This window comes from Brachypodium distachyon, chromosome 1 (genome assembly GCF_000005505.3).
Source record: "Brachypodium distachyon strain Bd21 chromosome 1, Brachypodium_distachyon_v3.0, whole genome shotgun sequence".
In the NCBI taxonomy this organism is placed as follows: domain Eukaryota; kingdom Viridiplantae; phylum Streptophyta; class Magnoliopsida; order Poales; family Poaceae; genus Brachypodium; species Brachypodium distachyon.
In genome coordinates, this window is record NC_016131.3 from 7,926,153 (window position 1) to 7,936,302 (window position 10,150).

The window sequence follows — 10,150 nt, forward strand, 5'->3', positions numbered from 1 at the left end:
TTACTTTACCTTTCTTTTTTCATCATCTTTTTGAATCTTAAAGCACAAATCATATCCCATGCCTGAGGAATCAAATTGTCTCTAACTAAAAATGAAGCAACTTATACATTGCAAAACCCAAAAAATAATTCCAAATTTTATGACACGGAACTATTTGAATAGGATATCTAGTCCTTTTATCTGTCTTAATCCATCTTCTCTAGGGAATTGTTTTTTATACTCATTTTCTCTAGTAAGTTGGTCAAATCCGAGGAACGGTGGATTGTCTATCCGAGTACTCAGAAGACATGTTGACGCCGGTACTCTAGTGTCTGTGTGTTACTCTTTTTTTACAGGAACGTGTTACTTTTCTTTACCTAGGACAAATTGCATTTTCAATTAACTATTATTACAACTAAGAAGAAAGTTTGATGCTCAGTTAAGAGAGACACACTCTTGTGAAAAAGTCATTCAACGCCAATTACCTCGACGTTATTGTCATCACCATCAACACCGCGATCCGGCAGACTTCACCACAAATGGCTACCGAAGAATAACTCGCCACAACAACTGACCGCAAAAAGAAAGCCACAACGGATGACCAACATATTAGTGAGGACTGAGGAGAAATGTTTGATTTAGACGATAAGCAAGGAAAGGGAAGCACCGCTCTCTACATCTATACCGTCGTTGTTACAAAACACCGCGGCAAAGGATTTGTGGCACCCCCCAAACACGAACCCTTGTTGATGACGGCCATATATATGCAATAACCGAGGGGTGAAACCTCAAAACCGGTTTTCCCTTAATTAACTGTTCTCCCTATGGTTTTCAGGTTCGGTTTTCCTCATAAACTGGATCACTTTCCCGCTGTTGGATTCTTCCGGCGGCGTCTTTAACAATGAATATAACCCACTGATGGTCATTTCGTAAAAACAAAAGAGAGGAGAGAACGTCGCCCAAGATGATGGCGTCGTCCGGTCGGACAAGCCGGCTATGAATTTTCACCGGGCGACATCCATGGGGAGGAGGAGGACGGGGCGACCGAGGGAAAGAGGACACGGGTGAATGAGGAGTTTCATCCATCCAAGATGGACGGATGCCGAAAATGTACCTCAAAGATAACGGTGAATGGTGATGTTAGGCGCTGCAGTTGAGATAAAGTTAGTAACAAATGCCACTAATATAGAGTTGTGTTTGTAATTTAAATATATCTTGAAGAAAGAGTAATTTATTTTATCCCTGGCAACATAGTTTATAATACATTCATAGAGGTCGATATTTTTATCGATAAATATGCTCAGAAAATCAAAGTTTATAATATACCTCACGCAGGGTGCACAGAAAGTCAGAAATAACCTCACCCTGGCTCTGCTCTATCTTATCTGCTGTTCTTCTCTTCTTCCCCTGCTCCGATCCCGCTTTCCTGCTACAGATCAGATCTGGGGATATAAACACAGCACCGCCCCGACCTCCCTGTCCGGCTGTCCCTTTCCGCGAATCGCCGCCCCTACCCCGTCCTCAAATCGACGCTTCCTCCCTCCCTCCCTTTCCAGCCGCCATCCCTCGTCCTCAAGCCATCGCGCTCCCTCCATATCCGGCGCGGCGGGTCATTAGCGGCGGCGCGACAAGGTATGGCTCGACAGCTCCCTATCCCCTACTGCGAGACGACTTCCGAGTGGAGCCGTGGTTGTGCTAGTGAAGATTCCGGGGGGCGCGAGCGGTTGGGTCTTGGTGCCCTGGCAGGATGAGGAGCGGCGAGCCGTCGCTAGAGTTCTTTTTCACTAGAGTTGACTAGCGGGGATGAGGAGCCCCGATAAATGAGGGGACTCTGATTGATTTTCTTTCCGATTGGTGATCCTGTAATAGTAGCCGGTTGTGTTTTTGCATGTTGGGCTGGATGAACGGGATCTTGGGGGAGAAAATGAGGAGGGAGTTAGAGAATAATGAGTCGTCTGCTTGGTTGAAACAATTTTCGAATTATTGTTCAACGTATTTTATATTAGCATAACCAATTTTGTTCGCCAAAACTATAGAGTGTACAGATGTATGCCCTTGTACTGCTGTAGCTCCGCCCCTGCTGCAGTGCTGCCCTGTGCAATGTTTATGTTTAGAATCTCAAGCTTAAGAAATTGGAGGTCTACATGTAATGGACATGTAGTATCTGTGTTTAGAATTGGTTTAAGGTCCTTCAAGGGCCACATGCTTCTTCCTGCTTCTTGGAAGATTGTATTATTTTCCACTTCATAATGAAATGGGCAGAGCTTGCTTTGCGTCTTCGTTTGAAGAAGATAGCTTGCGATTCCTGGGTTGTCTGTCATTGCTTGATTTGATAGCTCCTATATGGTATTTAATTTTTTCGGCTTGCTGCCCTGGCTAATTTGTAGACCTTGCACAGTTATCCATAGCTACGATTGTATTCTGTCTAAAAGCTGACGCAGATCGCATGTTGGATTTAATTCTCCTGGCATTTAAGTACAATTATCGTGCAGAAGCATAGGATAAACAGGCAACCTAAAGTCAATTTCCTAGTAATATCATGGATTCCATTTTGCATCACTTGTTTTCAATCTGCTCGCACTTCATGCTCTTTCTTAAACTTGATAGTTTTTGTATTCTGTAGGTGAATCGAGTACTCTGCTTTTGTCGAGATGTCTGACAGTCATGAAACCGACAAGAACATTGAGATGTGGAAGATTAAGAAGCTGATCAAGGGACTTGAGTCTGCTAGAGGCAATGGCACAAGCATGATCTCTCTGATTATGCCTCCACGTGATCAAGTTTCCCGTGTAACCAAGATGTTAGGTGATGAATATGGTACTGCTTCAAACATTAAGAGTAGGGTCAATCGTCAATCTGTTTTGGCAGCCATCACCTCAGCTCAGCAGAGGCTGAAGCTGTATAACAGAGTTCCCCCGAATGGCTTAGTTCTCTACACCGGAACAATTGTCACTGATGATGGCAAGGAAAAGAAGGTTACAATTGATTTTGAGCCATTCAAGCCTATCAATGCATCCTTGTACCTTTGTGACAACAAGTTCCACACTGAAGCCTTGAATGAGCTCTTGGAATCTGACGACAAGTTTGGCTTCATCATTATGGATGGTAATGGAACTCTTTTTGGCACACTTAGTGGCAATACTCGTGAAGTGCTTCACAAATTCAGTGTTGATCTCCCAAAGAAGCATGGAAGAGGTGGGCAATCTGCTCTGCGTTTTGCCCGGCTTCGTATGGAAAAGCGTCATAACTATGTTCGAAAGACAGCTGAACTTGCTACTCAGTTCTTCATCAACCCAGCTACCAGCCAGCCTAATGTTGCCGGATTGATATTGGCTGGTTCTGCTGATTTTAAAACAGAACTGAGCCAATCTGACATGTTTGATCAACGTCTTCAGACCAAAATACTTAATGTGGTTGATGTTTCGTATGGTGGCGAGAATGGTTTCAACCAAGCCATTGAGTTGTCAGCTGAGATTCTAGCAAATGTGAAGTTCATACAGGAGAAAAAGTTGATTGGGAAGTACTTTGAAGAGATTAGCCAAGATACTGGGAAGTATGTCTTTGGTGTTGATGATACCCTAAAGGCTCTTGAAATGGGTGCTGTTGAAACTTTGATGGTGTGGGAAAACCTTGATGTCAATAGATATGTGCTTAAGCATAGTGTTACTGCAGAAATTATCATAAAGCATCTGAATAAAGACCAAGAGGCTGACCAGAGTAATTTCCGTGATGAAACTACCAATGCTGAGTTGGAAGTTCAGGAGAAAACCTCACTTCTGGAATGGTTTGCTAACGAATACAAGAAGTTTGGGTGCACGCTTGAATTTGTTACCAATAAATCTCAAGAGGGCTCGCAGTTTTGTAGAGGATTTGGTGGCATTGGTGGCATCCTGCGCTATCAGCTGGACATTCGTTCATTTGATGACCTTGATGATGATGAGGGTGTTTACGAAGATTCTGATTAGCAACTAATCAGTCACAGGCCTGATGCAATCATCACGATTGATTCTGAGTTTTGCTCGACTATTTGCTCCAGAGCGCTTCAAAGAAGCTGTATGCTTTGTTTCCTATGCATGAGCTTATAATTCCATTGCTAGTTACATGATTTCTGAAACTCTCTTGTCCTATTTTCAGACCCAGAGACTGATGGAGGCTGGTTGGCTTCATATTATGCTTTTTCAAGACTAAAATATCACAATTCCTCTATCGCGATGAGAGCTAATCAAACCAAAGCTGGTTGTTATCTCCAATTCTGCTGTTCTGTCAAATGCTGGATTTTTAGCAAGTGGTCCAATGGTAGAGCATGGCAAACTGTCTGCCCTAAATTTGTGTTCTTGACTTAATTGTAATCTACTACTGCTGTTGCACCTTGCGTAGGTGCTGTTTTTACCTGTTGCCATGTGGGGAGGTTGTATTGGATTGCGATTGAAGTGAACTTTTTTTCTTTCCTATTCATCAGTTGTGACATTATATACTCTACAATGATACAGAAACCATAAGCATGTCCTACAAACGCACATGGATATCATGATTTGTTTGCCGTTGCCTTCTCCCATCCCCCGCAGGAATCGTCGCAGCAGCTCTCGCAGCCGATGACCCTGTTGAGCCTCCTGCCGATGCAGCTGGCGGACGCGCAGCCGCCGTCCCTGGCGTTGTCGAAGTCCGGCACGAAGCCCAGGAATATGGGGGGCTGCGTGTCGCTCCGCGGCCTGTTGCCCGCCGTCCCGTACTGCTTCTCGACGCCGCCGTCCTTGCGGAACCTGACCTCGCACCCGCCAGCGTACTCCCTGCAGAAGAGCACGTCGTGGCCGGGGTTCCAGAACATGCGCACGCCGTGCGCCCAGCACCGGTTGGCGCCCCGGTAGGAGCACAGCACCTCGAACACCTCGTCCCCGCGCACTGCGGGGAGCGGCAGGCGTGCCGAGGCCCCGCTGGGGATGTCGGCGCGCGCCGACCACGCGGCGCGGCTGAGGTTGTGCTCGCTGAACCCGTGACACAGCAGCTGCACGTTGCCGTCGGCGATGTCCAGCTCCTCGCCGACCTGCTGCTCGTTGCTCACCACGATCAGGAGCGGCTCCCCGCCGGCCAGGAAAGGGGATGGCAGGTGCGGGCACCGGTACCGGAAGAAGAAGCTCAGCGTGACCGCTGCGGCTGTCACGACGAGGAGGGCAATGACCTTGGCGAGCGCCGTGGCCATGGCGACGGCGCGACGGCGGTGGCGCGCGGATGGAGCTTAGGACAGAGCTGCACGTACGTGTGTGGTCGAGGCTGCTGGCATGCAAGGTGGGGCGCGTCTGGCTCATGCATGTTTCATCCGGTGGTGTTCCTGCCGAGGCCAGAATGGATGTGCTGAGGAAGGTAAACTTAGGCAGCGGACAGAGACGGATGAGCTTGTTTTCTTTCCTCTGGGTTAGGAGCTGCGCCTCCTAATTTTGGTGGGGTGTTTGTTCAGCCGGCTATATTAGCTAAATGGTTAACCCGTTAACCAACTCCAAGAAGAAAGAAATGATCAAACACGATTCCTCGACATCACACTCTTCTGATCGAGCACTTGACAAGACAACCACAGCTCAGAATTCATGTAACAAAAGGGATGCCATTCTGGCCATCATAGATAGGTACCGAACGACTGAATTATTGAGCCATATTTTATTTCCATTTTTTGTAGCTCTCAGGGCAGAACTAGCTCTGAATTGTGATGCCAGCCAAACAACAGTGGGCAAACAAGCACAATAGGATGATGATGGCATTAGGCTAGGCTAACTCACTGACACTCCATCAGTTTTAGACCTTCAGCATGTCTCTGAACCAGTAGGCCGAAGCCTTCGGGTGCCGTTCGAGTTTGGTTGAGTTGAAGTCAACATAGACGATGCCGAACTTGGATGTGTAGCCAGATATCCATTCAAAGTTGTCGAGGAGAGACCACGCAAAGTAGCCAAGCACATTAGCGCCGCCGTCAATGGCCCTTTTCAGCTCGGCGAGGTAACTCCGGTAGTACCGGATCCTGGTGATATCGTGCAGGTACTCATCGCGGGTGAGGTTCCCAGGTTGATCCATACCTGGTGACATGATGGCAACATTAAGAGGTATGAAGTTGAGAACAGAATGAAGATACATGGAGCAGTATCGGTACCGTTTTCGGTTATGACGACTGCTGGATTTCCATACTTCTCCCTGAGGTAGTTCACACATCCGTACATCCCCGTCGGGACTATGTAAAGCCAATTAGAATTTGCCTGTAAAAATTCCGCATTGACAAGGATCTATCATGTTAATATCCATGTCAAGAGTGCAAATATGAAGTGTTGGAAGAAAACGAAGATGTGAAAGGTTGCAGCTAACTAGCTACATTTATACCTTTGGTCCAATTGGTATGCCGTTACGGTCAGCTGCAAAATTTAGGCGACAACATGTGAATTAGGCTATATTATTGTAATGCATTGATGTAAAACGTACAGTTTAAGGCAAGAAACTCACAAGCATAAGTAACCTGCCAATCGGCTGAGTAGCTAGTTGGCTTCTGCGGCACCAGTTTCTGCCCCTTGATGTAGTTAGCCGTGTATTGATTGATCCCAATATAGTCTGCTGATCCATTGACCAATTTAGTTTCATCAGGAGTGAACCTGGGCAATCTCTCTTTCACAAGGTCTTGCATTATCTGTGGGTAGTGTCCATTTATTAGTGGATCAACAAACCTGCATCCAGTTCCACCGTTGATGAAATTAACAACGATATGCTTTCTATCTGAAATTTAAGGGGACTTGTCAGATGATACTTGTATGGCCTTACCAACCAACATGGAAGTCCCTGGCTCTTTGAGCTGCTGCTTCGTCATCAGTTGAATTGGTGAGAGCTTCATACCAATTGAAGTCCAGAACAATCCCAACCTTCCCTTGCTGAGCTGCCTACATTCACGTCATTCCATCAGAAGCATAGATAGCATGATATTCATGAGATACATATCTCTCAAGATAAAGGAAATAATGGTAATGCATTTCCTGGATCTACGATACAATAACACAAAATCATGTTGGGGGCATTGTTTCCATGGTCGAGGCACATTGACCCTGTCACACTTGATTTGGTAAGAGAATTAAGAATTTAATCCAAATTACACTCCAAAGGCTAATCACATTGTAATTTACTCTTCAGCTGGTTCAAGTAAGAAAATACCTTATACTTATTCCGGTATCTTGCAACTGCGTAACCATGTGCTAAGATAAAATTATGTGCCACAATGTAAGGTTCTGTTGCTGAGTTCCCACCGGCAGCGCATTTGGTGCACCTTTGAGGAGGATTGGACCCTACATCATAACCACCAAGCACAACTATCCTTGGTTCATTGAAAGTAAACCAGTGCTTTACACGATTGCCAAAGGTCTTAAAACAGAAGTCAGCATAGTCTGCGAATAGTTCCCTGCAAAACAAATAGCATGATGATAAGTCGATAATCACACGATGTTCATCGTGCAACCTTTCACATTAGAGGTATAGCATGCTGCATTTATCTAGATAAACATATAGTGGCGCTTGTCTATTGTGCAGTTTACTTTTGGATTAACATACAAAAAAAATTGCATGCGTAATGCTCAGTGCTTTCACCATGCAACATGTATAGTCACATTGTAATACAAAGAATAACTATTTGTTTGTATAAACCATTTAGTTTCCACACATATGCTTGTAATTCCAAACTATAAGTCAAGAATAACTCTGCAAAACACAATTCTGGCACATGCGTAGGTAGAAAGATCGAATACTAATTTCGCTTACACCGTCTTTGCATTTAACCATCCGCCATACTTCTTCTCAAGTGCAAGAGGGAGATCATAGTGGTAAAGATTGATATAAGGAGTAATGCCTGCTTAATATTCAAGTAAACAGTCAGATATTAGTGTACTCGAGTTCGCATGGAAGTTTCAGAGGTTGAAATAGATGCTTAGTTATATTGTACCTTTCTGAAGCAAGTAATCTATCAGATTGTTGTAATACGCTACACCTTCTTCGTTAACTTTTCCTTCGCCATCTACAGAAATCAAAGATGAATCAATGGTGGAAACAGGTTGCGCTCATTCAGGAAAATATTAGAGCTATGTAGTACCATGCTACAACTTCAGCAAAATTCAGGATACCTGGGAAGATTCTGGACCATGAGATAGAAAATCGGTAGGCATCAAAATTTAATCCTTTCATGAGATTAACATCTTCCTGTGCCAGCATAAAAGGATTAAACGTAAGTCCCTGGGATTCTTTCTTGGCAATTGTGGTGTGATTATTTAATATTTTCCCAAAAGAAAGGTATGCATATATAGTATTTACAGTTATTAATGCACCGGGAGACATCAATCAGCTCAACTTTGTGAACCGTGAACTATGCAGTGTAATTTGAACGGTTACAGAAATTTCACTCATAGAAAAAGCTCGGTCAGACATCTCTTCACTTAACAAAAGAAGATAGACACTGCCATTGGCTTCTATTGACAAATAGAACATGATGTCTAAAGAACCATAAAACCAGTAAGAATTGACCTTTTGACTAGCAACCTAGAATGCTTCAACAATACTAGTTTTGGAGAAGTTGGATTGCTGGTTCTGTTTCTATAGTAGGAGCCTCGAATGCAAGTTATGCAACTAGTTATAGAATCCTCCTCTATACATCGTCATCATGCATAAATATAATTACTGCAAGTTGCTATAACTACTACTGTAACAGTGTAACGGCTGAAAATTATCCCGTGGGCATTAGGACTGCTAGATGTCTCTTTGTTTACTTTGGATGTATTCCCTCCGATTCTAAATTCTTGTCTCTAATTTGTCCAAATATGGATTTATCTACTCTTAAAAGGCGTCTAGATTTATGTAATATTTCGACAGCAATTTAGGATCGGAGGGAGTAGTACCTTGTAGTGATGATATTGATCTGTTGTGACGTCTGCATTTTGATTCCCCACAATATTTCCTGTTCATTGCGACACAAAAAAGAAAACATTACTGTGGACGGACGAGTTTGATGGATCAAGATCAGGAAATAATAACCTGTTTAAATGTCAGTATTAAATAATAAGATGTTACAATTTAAAAAACAATTCGCTAGCGAACTGTTTTCAGTTACATGCACACAGTTCAATCCAAATTAAATGGCATCATCCAAACGCGTAAACTCCCTTCCCATTTTCCCTCCCAGAGAGCCCATGTAAAGCCCATTTACTCTCCAGCCCATGCTAAGCTGCCCGGCCTGCTTGGATTTTGCTCAAGTTGGCCCACTGCCTGTGGAGATTTGGGACGTCGGTGATTTAGATTTCTGGTTTCCTATTTGGTTGGTACCACATCGGCAATTTTAAACGTGTGATCTTCAGAACTTATCAGAAAATCTACCGGACTCTCGTAAGCAGTAAACACTGCCAGTAGAGCAAACTAATATTACTAGCGGTTTCGAAGCAAAGATTTAGGGGAAGCACAACAGAAGTGGTAAGAATAATAAGCAGCAATAGCAACTGGGGCTTTGGGAGCACCTGGGGTGTGCGCGAATGCGTCCCAGACGGAGGGCCCGCGGCCGCCGGAGAAGGCCATGCCCTCGACCTGGTACGCTGACGTGGCCGTCCCGAAGACGAAGCCCTTGGGGAACGACGCCCGGCTCAGCCCGCCCAGCCAATGAGAGCCAGCGCCCGCGCCCGCGGCAGCACGGACGGAAGCCCCTCCTCCATGGTACGCGGCCACCAGGGCAAGCAGCAGCAGCCACCTCGCCGTCGTCGTCGACCTCGCCATCTCTATCTCTCCCCTGCCAACTGGTAAAACATTCACGCTGTGCCAGAGCCACCCTGGGCTGCTGCTATTTATGAGGGAGCGCGTGGCACCCTGCTAATAATTGCTCCTCGGTGACGGTCGAGTTTGGACGTATTCGGCGGGTGGGGCTGCACCGCCGATGTGCTCTGCGGTGAGGTGAGTGACGAGGGCGGAAACGGAAATTTATGGGCCAGTAGACGCCTCTCCCAGTTGGGTCGTCCGCTCTCGGGGACACGTATTGTTCTGGCGCGGCTAGCGGTGGCAGTACGTACAAACCTCGAACCTGGCCATGGCGCATACCATACCTTTGCCGTTCGTACGTGCGTGCGTGCGCGCGCTCCTTTTCGATAATGTCCAAATGAAACACCACCGTTTGTTATAGCCTCAA

General features: G+C 45.4%; 2 protein-coding genes across 2 annotated transcripts; one reads left to right on the plus strand and one right to left on the minus strand.

Moving 5' to 3' along the window:
• The first annotated feature begins 1,330 nt into the window (after positions 1-1,330).
• LOC100821160 (eukaryotic peptide chain release factor subunit 1-3) lies at positions 1,331-4,449 on the plus strand. The gene is made up of 3 exons (XM_003560637.4): positions 1,331-1,611; positions 2,603-4,032; positions 4,114-4,449. The coding sequence occupies exon 2, from the start codon at positions 2,631-2,633 to the stop codon at positions 3,942-3,944; it is 1,314 nt and encodes a 437-aa protein (XP_003560685.1). The 5' UTR covers positions 1,331-1,611; positions 2,603-2,630; the 3' UTR covers positions 3,945-4,032; positions 4,114-4,449.
• Positions 4,450-5,592: 1,143 nt separating this feature from the next.
• On the minus strand, positions 5,593-9,877 carry LOC100829851 (beta-glucosidase 7). The gene is made up of 11 exons (XM_003559460.4): positions 9,492-9,877; positions 8,880-8,938; positions 8,112-8,187; positions 7,934-8,005; positions 7,753-7,840; positions 7,153-7,396; positions 6,769-6,884; positions 6,457-6,674; positions 6,337-6,368; positions 6,113-6,215; positions 5,593-6,038 (listed from the first exon to the last, which is right to left on the minus strand). Exons 1-11 carry the CDS (start codon positions 9,742-9,744, stop codon positions 5,764-5,766), a joined length of 1,536 nt encoding a protein of 511 aa, XP_003559508.1. The 5' UTR covers positions 9,745-9,877; the 3' UTR covers positions 5,593-5,763.
• Between the last annotated feature and the right edge of the window lie 273 nt (positions 9,878-10,150).

What these genes read in the sequence shown, in the direction of transcription:
- LOC100821160 (XM_003560637.4), top strand. Translation starts at nt 2,631, where the DNA reads ATGTCTGACAGTCATGAAACCGACAAGAACATTGAGATGTGGAAGATT.
- LOC100829851 (XM_003559460.4), bottom strand. Translation starts at nt 9,744, where the DNA reads ATGGCGAGGTCGACGACGACGGCGAGGTGGCTGCTGCTGCTTGCCCTG. An exon ending in GATACCGGAATAAGTATAAG is followed by an intron (nt 6,885 to 7,152) that starts GTATTTTCTTAC and finishes ACGTGAATGTAG; the next exon opens with GCAGCTCAGCAAGGGAAGGT. An exon ending in AGTCGTCATAACCGAAAACG is followed by an intron (nt 6,039 to 6,112) that starts GTACCGATACTG and finishes TCATGTCACCAG; the next exon opens with GTATGGATCAACCTGGGAAC.